At 46.1% G+C, this 27989-nt stretch overlaps 2 protein-coding genes across 3 annotated transcripts in view; both read right to left on the bottom strand.

The window, feature by feature from the left end:
- LOC125531231 (uncharacterized) overlaps positions 1 to 27989 on the bottom strand; it is a 144188-nt gene that overhangs the window by 55094 nt on the left and 61105 nt on the right. The gene's annotated exons all lie outside the window — the stretch shown is intronic.
- On the bottom strand, positions 3819 to 4583 carry LOC147988783 (uncharacterized). The gene is made up of 2 exons (XM_087542704.1): positions 4542 to 4583; positions 3819 to 4442 (listed from the first exon to the last, which is right to left on the bottom strand). The coding sequence occupies exons 1-2, from the start codon at positions 4581 to 4583 to the stop codon at positions 3819 to 3821; spliced, it is 666 nt and encodes a 221-aa protein (XP_087398830.1).

Genomic DNA, 27989 nt, shown 5'->3' with positions numbered 1-27989 from the left:
ACCCAGTTATGTTGTGACGTTTGGCACACCCAAAGTATTCCTACGGTATCCGGGAGTTGCATAATCTCATGGTCTAAGGAAATGATACTTGACATTTGAAAAGCTTTAGCATACGAACTACACGATCTTTGTGCTAGGCTTAGGATTGGGTCTTGTCCATCACATCATTCTCCTAATGATGTGATCCCGTTATCAACGACATCCAATGTCCATGGTCAGGAAACCGTAACCATCTATTGATCAACGAGCCAGTCGAGTAGAGGCTTACTAGGGACATGGTGTTGTCTATGTATCCACACATGTATCTGAGTTTCCTATCAATACAATTCTAGCATGGATAATAAACGATTATCATGAACAAGGAAATATAATAATAACCAATTTATTATTGCCTCTAGGGCATATTTCCAATAGTCTCCCACTTGCACTAGAGTCAATAATCCAATTCACATCGATATGTGATTAACACTCAAGGTCACATCCCCATGTGACTAACACCCAAAGAGTTCTGGGTTTGATCATGTTATGCTTGTGAGAGAGGTTTCAGTCAACGGGTCTGCAGCATTCAGATCCGTATGTACTTCGCAAATTTCTATGTCATCTTGTAGATGCAACTACTACGCTACATTTGGAGCCATTTCAAATAACTGTTCTACTTGGAGCTATTCTAAATTGTTGCTCCATTATACGTATCCGGTATCTCTACTCAGAGCTATCCGGATAGGTGTTAAGCTTGCATCGACGTAACTCTTTACGTCGAACTCTTTATCACCTCCATAATCGAGAAACATATCCTTATTCCTCCAAGGATAATTTAGATCGCTATCTGGTGATCTATTCCTAGATCACCTTTGTACCCTCTTGCCAAATATGTGGCAAGGCACACATCAGGTGTGGTACTCAGCATGGCATACCGTATGGAGCCTATGACAAAAGCATAGGGGACGACCTTCGTCCTTCCTCTTTCTTCTGCCGTGGTCGAGCTTTAAGTCTTAACTTCATACCTTACAACTCAGGCAAGAACTCCTTCTTTGACTGATCCATCTTGAACACCTTCAAGATCATGTCAAGGTATGTGCTCATTTGAAAGTACCATTAAGCGTTTTGATCTATCCATATAGATCTTGATGCTCGATGTTCAAGTAGCTTAATCCAGGCTTTCCATTGCAAAACACTTTCCAAACAACCCTATATGCTTTCCAGAAATTCTACGTCATTTCTGATCAACAATATGTCAACAACATATACTCATCAGAAATTCTATAGTGCTCCCACTCACTTCTTTGGAAATACATGTTTCTCATAAACTTTATATACACCCAAAAACTTTGATCATCTCATCAAAGCATACATTCTAACTCCGAGATGCTTACTCCAGTCCTTAGAAGGATTGCTGGAGCTTTGCATACTTGTTAGCATCTTTCAGGATTGACAAAACCTTCCGGTTGTATCACATACAACTTTTCCTCAAGAAAATCGTCGAGGAAACAATGTATTTGCATCCTGTCTGCAAGATTTCATAAATAATGCAGTAATCGCTAATATAATTCCAACAGACTCTTAGCATCGCTACGAGTGAGAAAGTCTCATCGTAGTCAACTCCTTGAACTTGTCGGAAAACATCTTAACGACAAGTCGAGCTTTCTTAATGGTGATACTTACCATCATTGTCCGTCTTCCTTTTAAAATCCATATGTACCTAAAAGCCTTACGACCATCAAGTAGTTCTTCCAAAGTCTACACTTTGTTTTCATATATGGATCCTCTCTCGGATTATATGGCCTCGAGCCATTTTGGAATCCAGGCCCACCATCGCTTCTCCATAGCTCGTAGTTTCATTGTTGTCTAGCAACATGACTTCCAAGACAGGATTATGTACCACTCTGAATTAGTACGCATCCTTGTCATCCCACGAGGTTTGGTAGTGACTTGATCTGAAGTTTCATGATCACTATCATAAGCTTCCACTTCAATTGGTGTAGGTGCCATAGGAACAACTCCCTGTGCCCTGCCACACACTAGTTGAAGAGACAGTTCAACAACCTCATCAAGTCTCCACCATCCTCCCACTGAATTCTTTCAAGAGAAACTTTTCCTCGAGAAAGGACCCGATTCTAGAAACAATCCCTCATTGCTTTCAGATCTGAGATAGGAGGTATACCCAACTATTTTGGGTGTCCTATGAAGATGCATTTATCCGCTTTGGGTTCCTGCTTATCAGCCTGAAACTTTTTCACATAAGCGTTGCAGCCCCAAACTTTTAAGAAATGACAGCTTAGGTTTGTCTAAACCATAGTTCATACGGTGTCATCTCATCGGAATTACGTGGTGCCCTATTTAAAGTGAATGTGGTTGTCTCTAATGCCTAACCCATAAACTATCGTGGTAATTCGATAAGAGACATCATGGTATGTATCATATCCAATAGGGTGCAGTTATGATGTTCGGACACACCATCACACTATGGTGTTCCAGGTTGTATTGGTTGTGAAACAATTTCCACAATGTCTTAATTCTGTGCCAAACTCGTAATTCAGATATTCATCTCTACGATCATATCATAGACATTTTATCCTCTTGTCACGATGATGTTCAACTTCACTCTGAAATTACTTGAACCTTTCAATAATTCAGACTTATGTTTCTTCAAGTAAATATACTCAGTATCTACTCAAATCATCTGTGAAGTAAGAACATAATGATATCCACTACATGCCTCAGCACTCATTGGACTGCGCACATCAAGATGTATTACTTCCAACAAGTTGCTTTCTTGTTCCATTTTACTGAAAATGTGTATCACTACGATCGGGATGGTATGATTTGTGCCAACCCAACAGACACTTTCATAGATACCTGTAGTGTTCCTTTATAGCCACCCAGTTACGTTGTGACGTTTGGCACACCCAAAGTATTCCTACGGTATCCGGGAGTTGCACAATCTCATGGTCTAAGGAAATGATACTTGACATTTGAAAAGCTTTAGCATACGAACTACACGATCTTTGTGCTAGGCTTAGGATTGGGTCTTGTCCATCACATCATTCTCCTAATGATGTGATCCCGTTATCAACGACATCTAATGTCCATGGTCAGGAAACCGTAACCATCTATTGATCAACGAGCCAGTCAAGTAGAGGCTTACTAGGGACATGGTGTTGTCTATGTATCCACACATGTATCTGAGTTTCCTATCAATACAATTCTAGCATGGATAATAAACGATTATCATGAACAAGGAAATATAATAATAACCAATTTATTATTGCCTCTAGGGCATATTTCCAACAATATTTCCTTCAGGGCCATGTGTTGTGGTTGGTGTTTTGGTTTCTAAACAGATTCATGCCATCGGTACTCGCACCAAGCACGATGTTCCTTGGATCTTCTGCGGCAAATCCATATACGGCGTTGAATGCTCTCCACTGGCTACCATCTACGAGGTGTCTCATCTTCGGATCATCTCCATCGTCGGGCTTCTTCCTCTCCGTGTGCCAGCGCATGAGCTTTGTTTTCTTAGGATCTATGAAATACCGCTGCAGACGGGGAGTGATCGGAAAGTACCATACAACTTTCTAAGGAGCTTTCTTTCCTACCTTCTTGTATCGAGAAGCATTGCACACTGGATAACTGGTTTTTTCTGTGTGCTCCCCCCGATAAATGATGCAATCATTGATGCATGCGTGGTACCTAATGTGCGGCAAATCAAAAGGGAAAACGATTTTCTTGGCCTCCTCGACACTAGTAGGACACGGGTTTCCCACGGGAAGAACTTTATTATGTAGATACTTCAAATGCTCATCGAGGCTTTTGTTTGTTCATTTGTTTTTGGCCTTCGTCTTTAGAAGTTCGAGCGTGAAACTCAAGCGGGTCACCTCGGGATCGCAACCGTCATACAATGGAGTCTTCGAGTCTGCTTCACGTTGCGCCAGCTTGGCCTCCTCTCTAGAAGAAGCTCTGTCGCTAGTCGTACTCTTGCGAAGGAGGTCTCGAACATGAGGGTCTTGCACGACTGCACTTAGTAGCATCGAAGACTGCGGCATGACCGCCGCCTCTTCTCCGCCATGTCCGGACTCTTCTTCGCCGTGTCCGGAATCTTCTCTGCCGCCGTCATTTCCAGACTCTTTCCCACCGCCATGTCCGCCGCCATCGTCTTCGTGTCGATCGGCCATCTCTTCGTCTAGCCCCATGTCGTTATTCCCTGCCATTTGGACGTCCCCACCATCATCATCTTCTTCACTTATCCATCGAGTATAGCCATCCATGAAACCATTCATCAGCAGGTGCACCTTCAAAGTACCACGATCAAAAGGGTCCAAAAGGACTCCTTCTTTGCATCTTGCATACGGACATCTAATCCTGGTCCGATTATTTATATACAGGTCCATCACCGCGGATTGCATGTATTGCTCCACGTTCCATCCACTCACCTTCATGACCGACTGCACGGTATAACAAGCAAAAGGGTTATAAACAAAATGCATGCATGCTTCAAAGTCATATAAAATTTTGGCATGACCTTGCCTAAAAATAGGACATACTGAGTTTGCTCGAAATTCATCAAAACGGAAATAAATCGACATTTCGGCAAATATAAGCAACTCGGGGGCATGTCACTTGCACAAATCTCTCCATATCCCAAACGCACATATTCTCATTCACACACATATTCCCATTATTGAAATGAACAACTTTTTACTCACCTATATATCTCCCAAGAGAGACCGATCGAGAGAGCACGGTCAGATGATGAGGCCTTTCGCTACCTATACGGATCGAAAGTGTGGATGGCTAAATAGCTAGCTTTTAGATCTAGTTGTTGGGGAGGAGAGGTGACTCTAGCTAGCTAACTAATGTAGAGGGAGTTATCACTACTAGGGAAAAGCCTAGCAGTAGCGCGGGTAAGCGCGCTACTGATAAGGCGCTACAGCTAATGCTTAGCAGTAGCGCCTACTGGCACTCGCTACTGCTATATCTACTTAGTAGTAGAGCTTTCCAAGTCAATCGCTACTGCTAATTATTAGTAGCGCTTTCGAAAACAACCGCTACTACTATTATTCCCTATTCCATTTCTTTTGAATTTTAGGTCGTGTTCATATACCTGTATACAATTTTTCATACAGTAGCAATTTAGAGATTGTTTTTACATCGTAATGAGTTATTAAATCACTAGGTGAAAGAACCTTGGATTAGTTTCAAGTGCATGGATCCAAAGTAACCAATGGTCACTTTGGATCCACCCATTTGAAACTAATCGGCGGTTCTTTCACCCAATGACATAATAAATTCTCATCATCATAATATCATTAACAACTTATCATCATAATATATCATTGTCATATAACTCCTCATAATCATCATTTTCGTCCATGATGGGACATCATATAACAACTTCGTCACTAGTTATAATAACAACTCGTCCTCATCATCATCATAGTACTCATAGTCACTACTCCTACTCAGCATCACCATCAAGTCTAAGACATTGTAGTCATATATAATCAACACTAACTAATTGTTCTTAATACTTAGGACCTACTCCTCTCTCCTAGCTAAAATACCATAAAACAGATAAACCGGTTGTCGTGGAATTGTCACGGCAGATGTCCTAGGGTGAGGACTTAGTCGTGAGGCCAACGCATCTATGTGGTAGCTTGAGAGGGGTTGAGCGGAATCGAGAGACGCAACACAAGGCAGGGATTTAGACAGCTTCGGGCCCCGAGAAACATCATCCGGTAACAACCCTACATGCTGTTTGAGGCTAGGTCTCATTATCATCACGAGGGAGTCGCCGTAAACCGGCTCTCCTCTTTGTGTCTAGCCCTAAGATTGTTTCTTCTTGCTTGTCCCTCTTTGGGGAGCCCTACCCCTCCTTATATATGTTGAAGAGGCGGGTTACATCTAGAGTCCAACTCGGACTTAAGACTTAACTATTCTAACTTATCTTAATGGGCTTCTTAACATCTTGGGCTTCATAACATCTCGGGCTTCATAACCCCTGACAACCCAGTTATCATTGTTTGCCGGTTTAACATTGTCTGTCGGTTTAACATTGTCTGCCGGTTTAACATTGTCCGCCGGTTTAACATTGTCCGCCGGTTTAACATTGTCTGCCGGTTTACCACCAGCCGGTTTACCGTCTGTCTTAGCCATCTGTCTTGACTCTCTGTCTTAACTCTCCGCCGGTTTACCATCCGCCGGTTTACCAAGTCCCAGCCGGGTTACAACTCCGGCCGGGTCATACCGCGGGGTATATCCCCGACATTAGCCCCCAGTTTAATTTGGATTTATCCATGTTAAACTGATCCTGATCCTCTTTAAATCCTTGTCATTTCCTTCTAGAAAATCCGGGTCAATAGGCCAACTTTATAATCAATTTGCTGACATTGGTTTGTCACAGAGAAATATTGTGAAGAATAACTCCTTTGACTCAGCTCCCAATGCTTAACAAAAATATTAGTCTTTGAAATACTCATCTGATCTTCAGCCGGTTTAAGAATGTAGAACTTCGCCGGTTTAAAAATATTGATGGCACTGGATCATAACTATTTGTTAACATTAGCTTTTGAAAATATACCTCTTATATGCCTATCACTTGTAGCCCTCAAATCTTAAGAAGGTAACGTAGTAACAGCTTAAGACTTGCTTCAATATAAATATCACCAGCGTGAAGAAATCCAAGTTGTTCATCTCAATCACCAGTCAGAACTGAGTATTCCACATATGTAGCCCCCAAGTGCCGGGTTGTCATGCTTGCAGCAACCTGGGACTTGTAATTTCCTGATGCTCATAAAAAACTTCAACCAGTGTAGCCCCCAAGGGCCGGGTCATTATGTAAATAATGAGCAGGGACTTTCAAAATATGATCATGTAAACTTTAACAGCAATGCGTAGCCCCCAAGGGCCGGCTCAGTAAGATAATATTGAGCTGGGACTTTATATATACTTCATTGAGAATAACATTATACGATGTAACTCCCATCATGGGGCTTGAACCCACGTCCACAAGGTTGAGAGCTTTGTGCTTTACCAACTTAGCAGTGGATCCCTCAATAATAGATGAAAATTTGTGTAGCTTGAATTTGTTGACAGGAGCAATTGGTAGCCCCCCAAGGGCCGGCTCATTATGATGTGATGAGTCGGGTCTTCAATAAGACTAATAAAAATGACTTTGCATTAGCCCCCAAGTGTCATGGTGCATGCTTGCAATGACATGGGACTTGCATATTTGATATAATCTTAACTTGAATAATGTAGCCCCCAAGTGCCGGGTTGTAAGCCTGCAGCGACTTGGGACTATTCCTTCAATTGTAAAATAAATCATATCCATTGATAATATAATAGTCATTGCGCTAAAGCGACTTTGAAAACCTTAACCATAATACTAGTTATTGATAACGATAATAAAATCCAGCCATGTTGGCTATTTGAAGATTTGAATAATAATATAATCCAATGATTTATGAGCGCATGATTCCAATGGCGCAATCCAAACATATACTGGCGACTTATAGTCGAAACCAGACCGGGTTGATAGTCTCCGGATTATGATTTAATCATGTTCCGTCAATTTGTAATTGACAGTCGAACCGGATTAACAATGCCGGTTTGAAAAAGCAACAAAAAATGTTCATCAAAAAAGAGAACAAAACGCAAGCAAAGGCAAACATAAAACCATTGCAATCGAGGCTTTAAGATGATCAAGAGGTATTACCATGGTCGGACACGACCAAGCCCCCCAAAAGGCGTAGCTATGGTTCGAGTCAGCCAGGTCCCCAAATGATGCATTGGCATTACGCCGATCAAGAGGTGCAGCTATGGTTCGGGTTCGACCAAGCCCCCAAGTGATGCTGTGGCACTAGGCCGATCAAGAGGCGTGACTATGGTTCAGACGTGACCACAAGTCCCCAAGTGATGTTGTGGCTTTACGCCTATCAAAAGGTGTTGCTATGGTTCGGACACGACCAAAGCCCCCAAGTGATGTTGTGGCATTGCGCCGATCAAGAGGTGTAGCTATGGTTCGGATACGACCAAGCCCCCAAGTGATCAATAATATGATAAGCCAATAAGGCATGATACCCATGTTTGAACCGCGCATCATGGCAGCAGGTCCTCTTTCGCACCCTTTAACTTTTTGCAAGAGATAAATCCTTCTTGAACCGGGATTTTGAACCGGATATTGAGAGCTTCAAAGCTATGTGGGAGAATAAATTTCCCTTAAACCGGATTGCAAACCGGAACCTTCATGTTCAGCCGGAAATTTTCTGACGGCCTTTCAACTCGAACTTGCGAGAAATTAATTCCTTTTTAAACCGGACATTTTAAAACCGGATTTGAGCGCTTCAGAGCTTTGTGGGAGAATAGATTTCCCTTGAACCGGATTATAAACCGGAAGTATCATTGTGAGCCGGAATATTTCTGACGGCCTTTAAATTTTCATCAATATAACAGTAGCTTCCGGGACCGGGTTTCCCATCAACATCCTGGGGCACTTGAATTTGCTGAAATTGGCAAGACTTGCTACGTCATATCATCGTAGCCCCCGAGTCTTAAGATGGCTCAAGGAGTTGTCTTGAGATTCTCCGTACTTGACCATAGCAGAAGGTATATATCATCGGTGTTAATAACGCGATGTAAATCCACAGAAGATTGAGGTGACTGCGGCGGGTTATAAATGATCCCGTATGAGCCATGTCAGCAACTCGGCCAAAGGTTCCTTCCAACTGGCTGTTTGAAGTTGACCAAACTGTAGTGGCAGCAATTTGTGCGCATGTTCATTTGATCCATCCAGTGCAGACGGCGGCTGAATGATAATTTGCCTCCAATGTATTGGAAGAAAAACCGGGCTACCCAAGCAGTGATTTGCTCATACTCAATAAATAGCTCATGCAGACAGGTGCGGCCCAGTGTGTTGATGTAGACCAGGCCGCGAGAGACGGACGACAAAGACGACCGCACCATCAGAGACAGCTCGGACAGATGAGTCGGTCGCAGCATTGTAAGCCGGTGCGGACGAGGAAAATCGACACCGGCGTCGCAAACCGGCACGGACTGGCAAGTCAATCGCGTCGTGTTGATGTAGCAGGGGCGATGACCTGCGTACGTGCTCGTCGAACAGCACATGCTAGTGCAAAAATAACGTTGATGCACGCCCCTTGTGCGACACCTTTATAATAATCAATAGTCCTGGAAAAAAAATCACAGACCAGAGTAATTGTTTTTTGATAAAAACAATATGCACTAAAAATAAATAGACAAGATAGCACCTGGTATTTTTTGTCGGATAATCACGAATGCTGAACGTGCTTGGATAAAAAATAACCGGACAGATGCACGTCTAATGTATCACTGAGCACCCACGTCGCTGGATACTATCAAGTTGCAGGTTGAAACCTGTGTGAAGATACTGTAGGTGCATGGAAAGTGAATATTATATGCATGTGATTAGCACTCTCGCCGCATAATCCATGCACGTAGCAGGTTCTCCACTTCTTCTCTCTTATCTGTTTCTGCCTTTTCCTTTTCTTTGCACGGGGCTGTCATGAGAGTGTTTGACCCGCCGTTGAAGATGCGGTTCGACGGCGATTTGTGCACTGCGGGTCCAAGTGATGCAGTAGCTTGAAGCGGCTCAGAGGTGGTTCGACGAGGTGAGCCATGGCGCAGAGGCGGGGGCCGGTTTAACCCGGTTCGGCAGGCAACCGGCGGGCGCTCGAAGTGTAAGCCAACCAGAGCAGGCGCGGGTATGGCCCGGCGAAGCAGCAGCAATAAACCGGTGACCTGTCGACGACAGCTTGATGGCGCTGTACAAGAGCATCTTCAACAGCCGCACTAAGCGCCACGCGCAAAAAACCTGTTTACCGCGCGTGCTGCGGCTGGTTTTGCGCGCCCGCCTGCGCTGGCTTCAGCAGCCGCGTTATAATGCAGCGTGCGCGCCGCTTCAGCAGAGCGCAAAAATACAGCGCGCGTGACTCGCCGGGCATTTTGCATATATGATATTTTGGACAAAAATGAACATGTGAAATTTGACATAAACAAGTTGATGAATAAAAATTCATGCCCACAAGTTCAAAATCATGCCTACAAGTTCATCCAACCAAGTTCAAATGCAAACTAAAGTTTAAGACATGGAAAGACATATCAATCTTCATCTTCCTCGTCTTCGTCTTCGTTCTCATCTTCCGAAGACGACTCTTCCGCCTCCGAAGATGAATCTTCCTCTCTCTCCTCATCACGCACCGCATCATGCACCGCATCATGTGAAGCTCCGATGGTGTTGGCAAGATCTTCAACGGCATCTTCATGGGAATGTGTGTGAGAAGGCACATCGAAAGACATTGCACCCATGGCGGCCGGAGGTGCACCCATGCCTCCCATGAGAGAAGCAAAACTCATGCCTCCCATGGCGGCCATAGCGTCGGAGGGTGCTCCAAAGCCACCCATGCCTCCCATGGCGGCCGAAGGTGCACCCATGACTCCCATGGCGGCCGGATGTGCACCCATGCCTCCCATGGCTCCGAAGCCACCCATGCCTCCCATGGCGCCGAGGCCATCGCCACCCATGGCGCCGAGGCCACCGCCACCCATTGCACGAACCAAGGCTCTTTTTTGGATCAAGACTTCTTGTTGGGCAAGATTGACATACTTTTTTGCGCCGCATTGAGGTTAGATGTGTCCAAGAAGAACAAGTGCTTCTCCCATTCCAACAACATAGCTCGCTCCTCGTTGCTCACTTTCCTCTCCTCCAAAGCCACCTTTCTCTCCTCGGCCGCCACCCTTCTCTCCTCGGCCGCCAACCTCCTCTCCTCGGCCACGGTATCTTGGTTCCTTGCCATTTTTCTCACCTCATTGGCTTTGACCCTTGCCTTCACAATAGCTTCCATAGCATTTTTGAGCTCATCATCTCCTTTCCTCTTCTTCTTTTCGGTTTTGTCTTTCTTGCACCCATCCGGTCGTTTTGGCTTCGAGTATGAAACCGAGTTGGGTGTGGGGCTTCTCTTGCCGTCATCACTTGATGCATCATCCTCCTCCTCATCATCATTCATCTCAATTGCTCGCTTCCGTTTGTTGCTCAAATGCAAATCCTCCAAACCATCACGCTTCTTCCATTTCTCATCATCCTTTAACACTTCATAGCAATGAGGCAAGGTAAAGACCCTGCCTTTCTTGATCTTCCCCTTCTTGGTTGTCCTTGTTCTTCTTTGAACAAGTTTTGTGCAATGTTGTACTACAAGAAAAACAAAACAAGTTAGCACTTCGGTCACCAAAAACAAGTATGATGAACATATATGAGATGCCACTTACTCGATCATCCTCATTTGCGCCACTTGGGTTAATCTAGTCAACTGCCTTTTGTACGGCCGCCCACTTTTGACAATCCGAGTTGATTGTCGACCATCGGGACCGAAGTGATCTCTCGGAGCGGTCAATTCCACTCAAGTTGTGAGCATCAAAGTGTTCTTTCATTCGCCCCCAATACGCGTCTCTACTTTGATCACCTCCAATGGATGGATCCCTCGACACTTGCAAATAAGTATGGCATAGTAACTTGTCATCGTTGGTTGAGTAATTGCCCGCTCTTCCTTTCGGCGCCTCGACAATTCCCTCACCCTCCTCGTCCACCTCAAACTCATGGTCTTCGAAATGGATATCATTGGTTTAAGACCAATGCGAATTGTTGGACCCAACACCCATAGTGGACATGTATGCATCATCATTCAGACTACAAAGTTTTTTGAACAATGCAAATAAGCTATCTATATGTGATGATGATGCATTGAAAAAATAAGAAGAAAAGAAAAGTTAGAAATTTTTTCACCTTGGGGGCATTTCGTCGAACACGTGGTGCGCGTCGGCAGCTGGCTCAACGAGGGAGCTCGCCGGCGCTTCGGTAGCCGCTACGGCCGTCGAACACCCTGCAAGCTTCTTTCCCCTCGCCTTCGTGGTGCCGGAGCCGTCCGCCGCCTTGTTTTTCTTCACGGATGTTTTGCCCTTCTTCGTCCGCGCCGCATTGGGGACCTTCTTCGACGGGGCGGCGGTGGCACGGGACAGCGCCGGCGCGACGCCACCCTGCGCCGTGGTCATCCGCGGCGGCAAGAAGAGGCTGCGCGCGATGCCGGCGCTCGGCGGAGCTCCGGCGGTGGCGACGCCAGCGCTTCCCGCGCTAGGGTTTCCGCCGGCGGCGGTGGCGGCGGCGGGGGGGGGGGGGGAGGGTCGCGGCTGTACAGCGGGGTGAGCGGGGCACCGTTGTGCGCGTCCATGGGTGGGTGGCAGGGCGCCGGCGCGCGCGGGGCGTAGGACGAGGAGAGGAGAGAGTGCGGCGCGAGCGCTCGAGTGTGCCGCGCGCTGTAGCTGGCGCCCGAAATACGCAGCGCGGGTAAGTGTTTTCAACCGCGCGCCCAACCCGTTATAGCGCGCGCGTCATTTTTGCGCGCGCGTCGTTTTTGCGCGCCAGCTGGAGCGACCCGCCGCATTGCGCGCGCGCTAAAACGGCCTAATTTGCGGCGCGGCGCTAGTTTAGCGCGGCTGTTGGAGATGCTCTAAGGAAACAGTGGGCGCAGCAAGACATGCCACAGTAGTGTACTGGCGTGGGCCGTTTTGATCCGGTGAATTTAACTAATCCTTAAAGTCCAAGAAATAGCTGTACTTGTCCACCGTCAAAGTGAAAACTGGAGATATTTGTAGCTTTGCTTTCTATCACTTGTAGCATGGAACACTGGGACACCTTCAGATAGCTGGGGCACCGCAGCATGGCAGGCATCTTTACCAAAATTATCTCAGTGCAACTGCTGACTTCAAATCACTCCGAAGGCAAAGAACCAAGCAGCCGAAGGGCACCGGCGAGGCAGCTTGTAACCGGTTTAAGATACAAGGCAGCAACGGAGACACGCCAGTAGGTCAATGGCAACGGTAATTCTGGTTGAAGGCCGTAGCATAGAATAAACAATCAGGGCTTATGGCAAAAACGGCTTGGGCAGCACAATCTGGTGTACCGGCGAGTTCGTCCGGCAAAAGCGGGTCAGGCCCTGGCCACGGCGGGTCATAACAATAAAGGCGGAGCTTGCAACCGCGGTTTAGAGCAGCAGGGCGGCTCGGAAGCGTGTTTCAGGCGGGTTGACGAAGTGCGTCCGCTGCCGCAGCGGGTTGGAGTGGCAGCCGGCATCGACGGTGACTCGGAGCCAGCTTGCGGTCGGAGCGGCGCGCACATCAGACGGCGGAACACTGCCGCGGCCGAGGCAGCGGCGGAGCCGGCTTAGTACAGCAGCGGAGCCAGCCCGTGTCCGAGGAAGCTTTGGCCGTAGAGGCCGGTTTGACCTGGCGGGACTCGACAGAAGCGGTGATTTGAAGACGACAGTTTGAAATCGTACCTTGCTGTGTTTGCTCACCTTCATACTCAAACCGGGCGGAGCTAGCCGGGCAGCTGACCGGCGTGTGGCTGCGTTCAGGGTACGAGCCGACAAGGCGGCGCAGTGCGGAGGTGCGCAGCGAGGCAAATAGCAGAGGGACAGCTCGAGGTGCAGCTTCGGGTCAAAGCCACAGCAGCAGGGCGGTTCAAGGCGTGGCTCGAGCTACGGCGGCTCTGAGCAGAGGAAGGCAAGTCCGCGGGCGTGGGCGGCGGCGGATTTGACCAAAAAACTCGCAGCGAGGGTAGGCCGGACCAGGGCGGCGTCTTGACGCAGCAACTCAGGCGGCGTGGTGCGCCGGTAGAAACTGTGACTGTGGAACGGCGCGCCGGCCGTGGTTAAGTCGCAGTAGCGGAAGCCTGGCGGGTTTGACTCCTCATCCGGTCGTTGTGGTCGAGAATCATCTCCATCCAAGTACTCCATGTAAGTGCATCTATGCCACCCCTAGTTGGTTTTGGAGTATTGACGACAAACCTAGTTGAGGGACTAATGTGTTTATAAGAATTGCAGGATAACACAGGTAGAAGTCCCTCATTGATTCGGTTTTCCTACCAGAGATGACCCCTAAAAATGTATGAAGACATTGAAGTCAAAGGTGGTATATGAAGATATTCACATTGAAGACTATGACAAGAGAAGACACCCCATGAAACTTATGGAGCTCGAAGACTTAGATCTTTCGTAGTTCTCTTTCTTCTGTGTTGAGTCATAGGAACCACCGTACTGTTAAGTGGGGTCCAAGAGAACCAGTCAGAATGACTGAAGTGATGCTTAAACAAAACCTATCTCTTCGAGTGAAGACTTTGAGAGCGAATCTTGTCCAGAGTCGGGCAAGTCAGCTTTGCTTGAAGCCCAAGTAAAGTTGCCGTGTGAGTTTGAAATCTGACCGTTGGAACACGTGTCAGTTCCTTAGTGACCCAGGGTCATTTCGGACAAATCAGGTCGGGTTGTCAAGTGGCTATAAATAGCCCACCCCCTACAACCATAAACGGTTGGCTGCTCAGATTCAGAGTACGGCTTTTGTCTTTTGAAAGCAACCCATCTCGAAGCCTTTGAGAGAGAATTCCTTGTGAGGATAAAGCCCTAACCACTCAGAGTCAAAGAGAATTAGGCATCACTTAAGTCTTCTTGTCTGTGTGATCTGAAGACTTATTACACTTGAGGACTGTGCATCCTCTAGCCGGTTAGGCGTCGCGTTCTGAGCATTCAAGAGACATTGTGGATTGCCGGTGAACAAAGTCTGTGAAGGTTTGGGAGTCTACCTTGAAGACTTACCAGAGTGACTGGGCGAGGTCTGTGTGACCTTAGCTCAAGGGGAATACGGTGAGGACTGGGTGTCCTGAGCTGCGTGTTCAGGACTGGGTGTCCGAGACTGTGTGTCCTAAGGTTTAAATACCTAGCCACCCTAACCAGACGTACAGTTGTCACAGCAACTGGAACTGGTCCAACAAATCATTGTCTTCAGCGATTCACTGGTTTCATCTTCCCTTCCCTTTACTTACTGTTACTCCTTGTGAAGTCATTGTATGTTCGCACTATCTTTTGTCTTCACTGAGTGACTGCGTGTTCTGTGTGGCTTCACAATATCTTCCTACCTGATCCTTACTACATTGCTGCTATTAGTAATTGTGCTTTCACTCTATTGAATACTTGACTATGGCTTGCCTAGTGTAGTCTACCTTCCGCTGCAGGGTAATAGGTTTATTTCTATAGTTTGTCTTCATAACTTCCATGTTTTGAAGACTTTCATAAAAATCGCCTATTCACCCCCCTCTAGTCGATATAACGCACTTTTAATTGGTATCAGAGCAAGATGCTCCCTTGTTCTGTGTGATTCAGTTTAACCACCTGGAGTTTTAGTTATGTCGACTGCAGGGATAATTAAAGTCTCCGTTGCGTGCCCCGTCTTCGATGGAACTGAATATCCCTACTGGAAGAATAAGATGCGCATGCATCTTGAAGCCATTAACGTCGACCTATGGTATGTCGTCAAGAACGGCGTTCCCAAGGCTGGAGAAGGTGTCACTGCTGCTGATGTCAAGAAGTTCGTTCAACTGGACTCTACTACCAAGAATATCATCTTTGGTCGTCTGACCAAAGGACAGTATGGCCGTGTGAGTGCTTTGGAAACATCTAAGCTGGTCTGGGACTGGCTCTCCAAGGTCAATGAAGGCGTCTCAACTCAGAGAGATCAGAGAATCAGTGTCCTTCGCAACCTCTTCAACCGCTTCAAGCGAAATGACAATGAGAATATCCAGCTCACATTTGACCGACTTACTGACATCACAAATGAGCTTCAAGCCCTCGGCGCTACTGAGATCACCAAACATGAAGTCGTCAAGACACTACTGAGATCACTTGATAGTTCATTTGACACCCTAGCCCTGATGATTCAAGAACATTCTGATTTCAAGACACTCGATCCGTCTGACATACTTGAGAGGCTCAACACACATGAGTTTCAGCTTTCTGAGAAAAGAGATATCTACGGTCCAAACTATGGGCGAATTCGTGCCTTGAAGGCAAAAGCTGTCTCCTCATCTGAAGAAGAATCTGACAGCAGTTCGGATGATCCTGAAGATATTGGAAGGGAACTTGCTATGCTTGTGAAGAAGTTCCAAAAATTCACCAAGAAGAAAGGTTTCAGAAAGTCTTCCCGATCAAGCTCAAGGAATGATGAAGTTTTTGCTCACGACTACAAGAAGAAAACATGTCACAAGTGCAAGAAACCTGGCCACTTCATCTCTGAGTGTCCACAGTGGGACAATGAGAACAAAAAGAAGAAGAAGAGCAAGGAATATGACTCTGACGACAAGAAGAAGAAGAAATACTCAAAGTCTTTTTCCAAGTCTTCCTCAAAGTGTTCATCACACAAGAAGAGCTCATCTGGCAAGGCACGTGCATTTGTTGGCAAGGAAATGGATTCAGAGGAGGAGTCCGCTTCTGAGGAGGCGGAGGTGGAGTCTGAGGAGGAGTCCGATTCAGGCGTCGCAAGTCTGGCTACAGTATACGTTGCCAAGTCCATCTTCAACATTGAAGACAATGACTTCATCACTGACACCGATGCAAATGACAAGTACTACTCCGCTTCTACCTACGGCTTCATGGCACGCGGTGCCAAGGTAAATACACGCACTACTCACTATCAAACATCTAGTGACGATGACTCTGATTGTGGTTCAAAACCCAGCTACAAAACACTTGCTAAAATTGCAACTGAACAATAGAAAGCTATGGAACATATTCAAAAACTGTTAGACAGAAGCGATGATCTGTTAGGTGCTGAAATGACTCGATCTGAATCCTTAATTGAAGACATAAAAAATCTTCACATTAAGTATGAGGAACTTGAAAGTCTTCATGAAACTCTCTCAACAACTCATGAAAAGCTTCCCTATGATTATCTTCAAAGGAAGCAAGATCTTGAGAAATTGAGAGCGGCTCATGAAGATCTTCAAAAGGAAAACGAGTCACTTCGCGCCAAACAGATCAGTTCTGCTCAGGAAGGATTTGAACCACCATGTCTTAAATGCATTGAGCGTGATAATGCTACTTCTGTTGCTGAATGTTCTATTGCTACTACTGTTGCAATATCTTCAACTGTTGATATGGTAACTAACCCCTCTGCTGAGGATACCACTGCTATTGCTGATGAGAATGCTAGGTTGAAGACATTGCTTGAAACAGGGATGTAAAAAAGTTTTAAAGGGCATCAGACACTATGTGATGTCCTCAAAAAGCAGATTCTGAACCGAAACCCGAGGAAAGAGGGTGTTGGGTTCGTAAGGAAAATGAATGCTGATGGCTCTTACTGGAAACCTGAGCAGTACCCCAAAACCACGTGGGTTGCTGCAAAGGAACCTTCAGCAGATCCATCCAATCTATCTGGCTTCACTTGTGCTAACCCCATTATCATTGATGAATCCCTTGATGCAAACTATAAACTGTTTAAGAATCAAAATGGTGAAGTGTTTTCCAGGTATATTGGTACTAACTGCAGGAATGGACCGCCTATGAAGAAGATCTGGGTTCCGAAAAGGTGTATGGAGAATCTTCCTGTGAATGTCATCATGACACCTCACGTGAAGAAGACAAACCTCAGACCAAAGGCTTCATACGGTCCAAAGGCTTCATACAGACAGAGGACTCACCTGAGTCGCACTAACGCAAATGTTTTGCAGGGAAACCATACTCAGGCATATGAATATGAGAGCGGTTCATCAAACCGCCATGTTCATAAGACCAAGAACTATTCTGCTTATTCTTATGAGTACTATTGTCCGCCTGCAAGACTGTTTGCTAGGGATGCAAAGCCAAAGTTCTCAGATGCTGCACTTAGACTTATTGCTTCTAAGCCACCCTTGAAGATGTGGGTGGCTAAGAAAGCTTAACTCTCTTTTGCAGGGAAAGGTCTCCAGAAGAAAACCAAAATCGTCTGACGCTATTGCTGGGGACCTTAAACATCTTGTAGGGCGCAAGATCAAATGCCCGAATGGTCTTACTATGTACTTCGTTCCTGAATCACTTGCTACTCTCCCTATTAGTCCTAATCTGGATCTAAGCTGTCATAACCCACTGGTTCGTCAAATGTTTTTGCTTCACAATGCTCTTCGTGAAGCCTATCCCCCTAACTGCACTGTAGGGTACGACACCAGCGTCTTCAGAATGGATTATTGATAGTGGGTGTACAAATCACATGACTGGCAAAAGAAGCCTTCTTATGGACTCAACCTTACGTCCATCCGACAAGAGCCACATCACATTTGCTGACACTGGTAAAAGTAAGGTATTGGGTCTAGGTAGATTTGCAATCTCAAGGGATCAACACATGAATAAAGTCATGCTTGTTGAATCCCTTGGCTTCAACTTAATGTCTGTCTCAATGCTTTGCGATTTAAACATGATCGTAATATTTGGAAAATATCGTTGCCTTGTTCTAATGGAATCTGACAAGTCTCTAGTATTTGAAGGGTATCGAAAAGATGATTTGTACGTGGTAGATTTCTCAGCAGGACCACAGCTTGCCGTATGTCTTCTAGCAAAAGCTTCAGAATGCTGGCTCTGGCATCGGAGGCTTGGGCATGCTGGCATGAGGAACCTCCACACCCTGGCAAAGAAGAAGCATGTCATAGATATCGAGGGCGTCAAGTTCAAGAAAGATCACTTATGCGGTGCCTGTGAGGCAGGAAAGATGACGAGGGCCAAACATCCCTCGAAGACAATCATGACCACTACTCGACCCTTCGAACTGCTTCACATGGATCTTTTCGGTCCCACTCATTACTCAACTCTTACTACTACTGCTTGTCTCTATGACTTTGTCATTGTTGATGATTATTCTAGATATACTTGGGTGCACATAATCCTTTACAAGACTGAAGTGCAGGATGTCTTCAGACGCTTCGCCAATCGAGCAATGAACAACTATGGCGTCAAGATAAAGCATATCAGAAGTGACAATGGCACTGAATTCAAGAACACTGGCCTTGATACATATCTTGATACCTTGGGAATCACACATGAATTCTCAGCCCCGTACACGCCACAGCAGAATGGGGTCGTCGAACGCAAGAACAGAACACTCATTGAGATGGCCAGAACGATGCTAGATGAATACAAGACTCCAAGAAAATTCTGGCCTGAAGCCATTGATACTGCATGCCATACAATCAATCGTGGTTATCTTCACAAGCTTCTGAACAAGACATCTTATGAGCTCCTTACTGGCAAGAAGCCAAATGTCAGTTACTTCAGAGTATTTGGCGTCAGCTGCTGGATCAAGGACCCACATCACACCTCAAAATTTGCACCAAAAGCACATGAGGGTTTTATGCTTGGATATGGAAAGGATTCGCACTCCTATAGAGTCTTCAATCTCTTTCATTACAAAGTGGTTGAAACAGTGGATGTGCGGTTCGATGAGACCAACGGTTCACAAAGAGAGCAACTGCCAAATGTGCTAGATGAAGTTCCATCCAGTGAATCAATCAAGCTAATGGGAACTGGAGAAATTATACCTTCTGAAGCTCATCCTGAAGAAGAACTTATCATCTCAGCACCTGATCAACATGAAGACAATGCTCAGCCTGAAGACATTCCTTCTAACAACGACAATGATCAGCAAGAGCAAAATCTTCGCCCTGTACATCCTCGCGTTGCCAATGAAGTGCAGATTGAAAGAATAATTGATAGCATCAATGCACCCGGTCCACTCACTCGTTCAAGGGCAACTCAGCTAGCAAATTTCTGTGGGCACTTCGCATTCGTCTCAATAACAGAACCCAAGAAAGTTGAAGAAGCCTTCATGGAACCTGAATGGATTCAAGCTATGCAAGACGAGCTTCAACAGTTTGAGCTGAATAATGTATGGGAACTGGTCAAGCGTCCCGATCCTCGAAAGCACAGCATAATAGGCACCAAATGGATATACCGCAACAAGCAAGATGAGCATGGTCAAGTTGTCAGAAACAAAGCTCGTCTCGTTGCTCAAGGATATACTCAAGTGGAAGGCATTGACTTCGATGAAACATTTACTTCTGTGGCTAGACTTGAAGCCATACGCATACTGCTGGCCTTGCAAATCATCACAACATACTTCTTTATCAAATGGATGTGAAGAGCGCCTTCCTCAATGGCAAGATTGAAGAAGAAGTGTATGTTGCACAACCTCCTGGCTTTGAAGATCCAAAACATCCTGACATGGTATACAAGCTCAACAAGGCACTGTATGGCCTCAAACAAGCCCCTCGGGCCTGGTATGACACACTCAAATACTTCCTGAAGAGCAAAGGCTTCATACCTGGTTCTCTCGACCCCACTCTCTTCATGAAGACATATGATGGTAAACTGTTTGTGTGCCAAATATATGTGGATGACATTATCTTCGGCTGCACCAATCAGAAGTACAGTGAAGAGTTTGGATATATGATGCAAGAGCAATATCAAATGTCTATGATGGGAGAGCTGAAGTTCTTTCTCAGTCTTCAAATACGACAGCAATGCAATGGCATCTTCATATCTCAAGAGAAGTATCTCAAAGATTGCCTGAAGAAGTTCGATATGCAAGACTGCAAAGGCTTCACGACGCCAATGCCAGCCAAGCATCATCTAGGTCCTGACGACAATGGTAAAGAGTTGATCAAAAGGTATACCGCTCCATGATTGGTTCTTTACTTTATCTATGTGCATCTAGGCCAGATATTATGCTTAGTGTTTGCATGTGTGCTCGATTTCAAGCAGCACCAAAGGAGTCGCATCACTTAGGTGTGAAGCGAATTCTTCGATATTTGGCTCACACCCCAACTCTAGGATTATGGTATCCAAAGGGCTCAGAGTTTGATCTAGTTGGATTCTCGGATGCTGATTATGCTGGTGACAAAGTTGATCGCAAGTCTACATCAGGCACATGTCACTTTCTGGGACGATCACTTGTATGTTGGTCTTCAAAGAAGCAGAACTGTGTATCTCTCTCCACTGCTGAATCTGAATACATTGCTGCTGGATCTTGCCGCGCTCAGCTTCTGTGGATGAAGCAAACGCTCAAAGACTATGGCATTCATCTGAAGCAAGTGCCACTCTACTGCGACAACGAAAGCGCCATCAAGATTGCTAACAACCCAGTTCAGCACTCGAAGAGAAAGCACATTGAAATTCGTCATCACTTTCTCAGAGATCATGTTGTGAAGGAAGATATTGATATCATACACGTCAACACTGAAGAGCAATTGGCAGATATCTTCACCAAGCCCTTGGATGAGAAGAGATTTTGCAAGTTACGATGTGAGCTAAATATCCTGAAATCCTCAAATGTCCTGTGATCAGGCACACATCCTAACCCTTATGCATATTGATGACTTAGATGTGCAACACACGAAGTAATGTATATCTTCAATCAATGAAGACATACATTCTAAGTGTGAATACATTAATGTGGAATTTGACTTCAGAGCGCCACGATAATTGTGTGCCGTGTCTGGGTCTAATACTTCCTATACGGTGGGTAACGCCACCACCAAATGATCTATTTTGAAGTGTTTCACTCATGGCGTTACCTTGCTATGTCTTCACATTTGGTTTGGCTTCAATCTCAACATGTCTTCATGATTATCTTCACTATGTTGATTATATATATATATATATATATACTAGTGTTCTGTCCTCTACAGCATTCACTTATAGCTATGTCTTTTTGTTGAATCTTTTGAACTAAGTGAATGTTATCGGACCCTAACCTCTCTATGCTATCTATCTCAAACTCTATCTCTCCAAATCATATGCATTCTATTGAAACTGTCGAATGTCTTCTCTGCGTCCTTGTCAGCAGAAGATACAAAGACAAACCTTAAGTCCACTTTCAATGCTCATTCCTCCACATGAAACCCGGAGAAGTAGGAATGACCACCCGACAATCCAGGCGTGCGTGGGACGTGGAACAAACCCCAAAATTCTGCATGATGTCCACGTGTTCCTCAGATGCGAATCGCCAGGGGCACCTGTGTAATAACGCAGTGCCGCCCCTGTACCTATAAATACACACTTCACGGCGGTCATTATCTCTTCTTCCACTCTCGCACGAACCCTAGCGCCACCGCTAGCCCTCGACGACGCCGGCGACGAAGCGCTTCGCTGCCGCAACCTCTCCAACGCCGTCTTCACGCCGACCGCGGACATCATCCTCTCCGCCGTCGCCATAGGTGTCCTCCGTCGCCAAGTTAGGGCACGGAAGATCGAACTGCTCGGCCTCATCTTCCACTCCGTCTAGGAGTTCTTAGTGTGGTAAATAAAACTTCCTTTTTACGGCACCGTTGATCCTATGGCTTTGTCACTTTCTACCACAAGCAGTTTCTATTCACACAAGTTAGATCTCTCTCATACTGCATCTCATAACATGCCTAGTATATTCACTTATGCTTCACAAAGTAGTTAGATTCCTCATTTGTACTGATCTCTGGATTCGTACAAATCTGGAACCAACTCCTTATCTATGAGTGAATGTCTTCGCACGATGAGGTCAATGTCTTCTAAACTGATTTATATTCAAAATCTTCTGAGAATGCATATGACCTCTTCCCCTTCCCTCGCACCTTAATGCTGTCACAGGTACATGTCCATGGGAGAATCTCTTGGTTCTCATAGTCTGCATTCATTTGCAGAATTCTTACAGCATCATATAAATTCTCCCGAAGCAAGTTCCTGTTTGTCCAGCAAGCGAAAATCTTTGAAGCCTTTGAACGTGTTGAAGCCTTTCAGTTTAAAGTTCATGGCTTCAGAGAAATCAGCAAGGATGGGTGGCAGAAAGCATCGTGGAGAAACATCTAGAGATCTGCCAGATGACCTCTCAGAACTGTACAAGACAGATCCTGAAGAGGATTACAATCAGCGCAAGACCCGAATCCAATGGATTCGAAGATATTGGGCAAAACAATGGTTCAAATACCGATTTGTAACCCAGGAATATGCTGAGAAAAATGCCATCAAGAGACCGTGGGGAGACATCCTATATAAGAATCTTCAACCCAGGTCTAGAGATGAAGCCATTGAACAAGGCTTCTATCCCTGCATGGTCCGTGGGCCATAGCCTGTTGATGCACACACATCGTCACTACTATGGTGTCGTGACGACATTCTGTTCAAGCGCAACTTCCAGTTTGCCCAGAACTCAGCGAAGCAAAACAAGAAGACATTGGGACTAGACTTCAACCCTGGTCCCTCAGCTCCAAGGGCTGATGGCACACGAGATGCAGAACCCAATGTCGTCGGTCCTTTCTACAACCTTGAAGGCCTCATCACCCATATCTTGGTTCAAGGGAATGCAGTGAATGAGCCTGTAGCTGACGCTGAATTAGATGAAGCGCCTGCAGCGCCGAAGCCAAAGAAGTTGAAGAAGCCTAAAGTTTCAAAGCCTGCCCCTTCACCAAAAATCTCACGAGCGAAGCCACTGGCAATTGCACCTCCTGAAGACAGTGTGCAGTCTGAATATTTATCACGCATCTCCAAGCCCCAGAAGGTCAGCTGCTGCCATTCTGCGCAATGATGCCATTGATCTGTCAAGTGATGAAGATCTTGCAGATGACGCTCTTGAGCAACTCATCAAGAGCAAAGAAGAAGCAGAAATCTTCAATGATCTGCCTCTCTTTGATGTAACCATCATCCACAACTTCATTGACGAGTGGTTTGACACGCCAAACATCAGCTTCGAAGATCTGCAACTACCCATTGGCCTCAGTGTCGCCTTCCATGACGCCATTGCTTCAGAGCTAGCTATCGCCCAGCGCATTGTTGAACTGAAGCAGAAGATTGACTTTGAGAAATCTCAGTTCAAGAAGCATATGGCCAAGCTCAGCGTGCAAGAGGTGAAGAACTTCAAGATTATGCTGCACGAGCTCAAGGAAGCCTTTCTCAAGAAACGTGCATAAGCTTAGGGTTCACGTGAGCACATGAAGGTTCTGGCTGACAGATGTGTGCAAGCCTACAATGATGCTGAGAAGCGCAAGGCCCTTGGGCGTCTTGGCATCGACCCCAGGATGGCTGCAAAGAAGAAGAAGAAGCCCACTACGGCTGAACCCGACGCACCAAGGCAGGAAGCAGATCCCATTGTCTTCCCAACTAGAATGACTGGCTCGAAGCCAAAAAGCCGATCAACCGCTTCAGAGCTGAAGAAGACGAGGAATGTTGAGGCTGAAGCCAGGAAGAGGAAACATCCTGAAGCATCTACTACTTCCCCCTCCAAGAAGAAGAGGAAGACAAAGAAAGAACGGGCTGCTCCCACAGAGCCCTTGATTGTTGAACCCATTTCCATGGTTCACCCCGACGCCGATCCACAAGAACGTCAACTGACTGTCCATGAGCCTGCTTTCACAGAGGCTCATGAAGCTGAAGACTTTCCAACAGCTGATCCCATCGCTGCTGAAGACATTGGTCATCATGACCATGTTGAAGATGATGCAGCCCTTCCTCAGCTAGAACACCAACAGGTATCATCGCCTGTGCTAACGCACAGCGAACTCATCAGCATTGGTCGTCCACTGATGCCAATTGCACAGGATGCTTCATGGGCTGATCGCCCACAAGAGGAAGAAGACTTTGAGGCCCAGCCAACTCCAACTACACAGGCGTCGCCTGCGTTGCGCAGGCTTCGCAAAGGACCTAGGCCTCCAGTCTCTGCGTCTGAAGCTGAAACTGCTGAAGACATTACGGCTGCATCAGCCGCGGAAGAAGAAGTCTCACAAGTTGCCACTCCACTGTCCCACCAAGAAGCATTTCTCGAGGAGAACGTGATCGTGACCGATCCTCCTGCTCGTCAAGTGGAGGTTGAACATCTTGAGGCTGCCACCACCAACACCACTGAAGCCACTGACGCTGTCATGGCTGAAGCTAATGTGGAGCCCTCACCAACAAAAGCACCAGAAGTCAGCGAAGCCACTGATCCCACCACTTCTGTTCCTGAGTCTGTTGCCGGTCCCCAGTTCGACTATCATGTTGAGCACAGGCCTCAGGTACAGAAGCCAATCCCAAGATTGCCAAGGTTCCCAGGTCCTGCATCAGCACCTGGCTCCTTCAATATCAATGGCTTCAGAGCAGACAACACATTCTTCAACAGCTCCAGGAACCCCTACTCCAGGGAAAGAATATCATCTGATCGGTTTTGGAGTTATCTGCAGCGAAGCTATTACTCATGCGTTCTTTACAACGAAGGTCGCATCTTCTCACACAAGCGCCTTGACATTGAAGCAATAGCTGGTCTGCCCTGTCTGGAAGAAACTCTAGATTGCTTCAAAGAGGTTGGACTGCTGTCGTTCGTCACTGACCAAGAGCATTGGAATGAAGAGTTGCTACTCCAATTCTATGCCACACTTCACATCCGCGGGTATAGCAGAGATCTGAAGACTTGGGTCCTGGAGTGGATGATAGGAAACGTTCATCACGAAGCCAAAGCCTTTGACATCATTGAGCTCACTGGTTTGCCCACTCCTGGCGATCTCTACGAGCATGGCTGTCGGCTTCATAGTGAAGCTATTAAGAGCATCTTTCAGAAGACTGAACCTAATATGAGTCAGATGCTCAGTATGATGAAGCCATTGCCCCAAGATGCTGCTTATCCCACGGAGTTCTTCGTTGAAGACCTTGAGTATCTGCCAAGAACCATTTATCACATCATAAGGCGAACTCTCTGGCCAATCAAAGGACATTCTCCCCATGCCAAGCTGGAAGGTGCAATGAAGACTTTGGTCTTCTACATTCTTCATGGAAAATGCTTCAATACATAGGATTTCTTCATTCGCCAACTTGCTGCATCTGGCTCTGATCTGTTTGGTTTGAAGTTCTACGCCCCTTGGGTGATGCGGCTGATCAAACTTCACTCCGCTATCTCATATCAGCCCTCGGCCCGCAACCATCGGATCTTTTTGCCTGATGTGGATATGTCTATCGAAGCCATCTATCCTGAGCCTGCCAAGGAACCTCTCAATCTTCATAATGCAGAGCATCAAAGTTTCACTCAGAACGTTGAAGGCGTGGAAGCCGTAACTCATGTGTATCATTTGGCTGGCACTACACGTGCACCGCATCCTGCTCTCACTGAAGCCACTGACAGTACAACTGCTCCATGACCCAAGAAGCGCACTCGTGTTCTCAACGACCGAGAGCTTCTTGTGGCTCTTCATCAGAAACAGGATAGGCATCATGACTGGCTGAAGCGTCAGATGCAAAGCCTCTTGGTGGATGTTAATCGCATTCGCAATCTTGCCACCAAGAATGCTTTTGTTGCCCATGAAACCTCTCGCCGCACATGGAAAGGGCTAACGCTGATGTGTTCTGAAGATGATCTTCAAGAGGATGGCTTCACTGAGCGATTCAAGTTTGACTCCACACCTCCTCGAAGGGCAGTGCTGCGACGAACTCCATCCCTTGAAGACTCTGAGTTCTCTTCCTCTGCTGCAACTGTGAATGCCAGAGTGATCGAGGATGAAGACGATGCTACTTCACCGCCACCTCCTTCAGCACGCTTCGACTCTGCTCCAAGCTCTTCAGCACCGCCAAACACCACCAACGACCCTGCTGCTTCACCTACTCCTCATGGGAACGAGTAGATGCTCTATGTCTTCAACCCTTTTTGGTCCTTACTGACAGAAGGGGGAGAAGCATATGAGGTTGATAGTCTTCAAGCGGGTCCATATGGGCGGGTGCTTTATATTTTGCTTCGTGCTTACAACTCTCGTTTTGCTACATTTGGTTCTTTGAGTTGTAACACTTAAACTCGATGGTCGTCTGCTACTTATCTGCCACCTTGTGTTGCGATGATAAATTCCGCATGTGCGACGATAAATTCCGCACTTAGATCATTCTGCAGACGCCATTTTCCATTATGCATGTCATTATCTTCATATACTTTCACATGCATAGTGGATTGTCATCATAAGTTGAAGTGGATCTCCACAAGTACAACCTGCCATATGCATTTGCATTCCAAAAGCAAATTACTTATATGCACATCTTCAGGGGGAGCCCTTGCAACTTATGAAGAAAATTCCTTATCCTTTACAATTTCACAGATTATATTCCCCGTTGAAAACTTCAACTAGTTTGTCATCAATCACCAAAAAGGGAGAGATTATAAGTGCATCTAGTGCCACCCCTAGTTGGTTTTGGAGTATTGACGACAAACCTAGTTGAGGGACTAATGTGTTTGTGAGAATTGCAGGATAACACAGGTAGAAGTCCCTCATTGATTCGGTTTTCCTACCAGAGATGACCCCTAAAAATGTATGAAGACATTGAAGTCAAAGGTGGTATATGAAGATATTCACATTGAAGACTATGACAAGAGAAGACACCACATGAAGCCTATGGGGCTCGAAGACTTAGATCTTTCGTAGTTCTCTTTCTTCTGTGTTGAGTCATGGGAACCACCGTACTGTTAAGTGGGGTCCAAGAGAACCAGTCAGAATGACTAAAGTGATGCTTAAACAAAACCTATGTCTTCGAGTGAAGACTTTGAGAGCGAATCTTGTCCAGAGTCGGGCAAGTCAGCTTTCCTTGAAGCCCAAGTAAAGTTGCCGTGTGAGTTTGAAATCTGACCGTTGGAACACGTGTCAGTTCCTTAGTGACCCAGGGTCATTTCGGACAAATCAGGTTGGGTTGCCAAGTGGCTATAAATAGCCCACCCCCTACAACCATAAACGGTTGGCTGCTCAGATTTAGAGTACGGCTTTTGTCGTTTGAGAGCAACCCACCTCGAAGCCTTTGAGAGAGAATTCCTTGCGAGGATAAAGCCCTAACCACTCAGAGCCAAAGAGAATTAGGCATCACTTAAGTCTTCTTGTCTGTGTGATCTGAAGACTTATTACACTTGAGGACTGTGCATCCTCCAGCCGGTTAGGCGTCGCGTTCTGAGCATCCAAGAGACATTGTGGATTGCCGGTGAACGAAGTCTGTGAAGGTTTGGGAGTCTACCTTGAAGACTTACCAGAGTGACTGGGCGAGGTCTGTGTGACCTTAGCTCAAGGGGAATACGGTGAGGACTGGGTGTCCTGAGCTGCGTGTTCAGGACTGGGTGTCCGGGACTGTGTGTCCTAAGGTTTAAATACCTAG

The sequence above is a fragment of the Triticum urartu genome, chromosome 1A, assembly GCF_056163025.1.
Source record: "Triticum urartu cultivar PI428250 chromosome 1A, HENAU_Tu73, whole genome shotgun sequence".
Lineage (NCBI taxonomy): Eukaryota > Viridiplantae > Streptophyta > Magnoliopsida > Poales > Poaceae > Triticum > Triticum urartu.
Note: the sequence above shows the minus strand (reverse complement) of the source record. Positions and strands in the feature narration are given on the sequence as shown.

Coding starts and splice junctions, on each gene's coding strand:
- LOC147988783 (XM_087542704.1), bottom strand. CDS start 4,583: ATGTCGATTTATTTCCGTTTTGATGAATTTCGAGCAAACTCA. Junction 4,443..4,541: donor ATGAATTTCGAGCAAACTCA/GTATGTCCTATT, acceptor TATACCGTGCAG/TCGGTCATGAAGGTGAGTGG.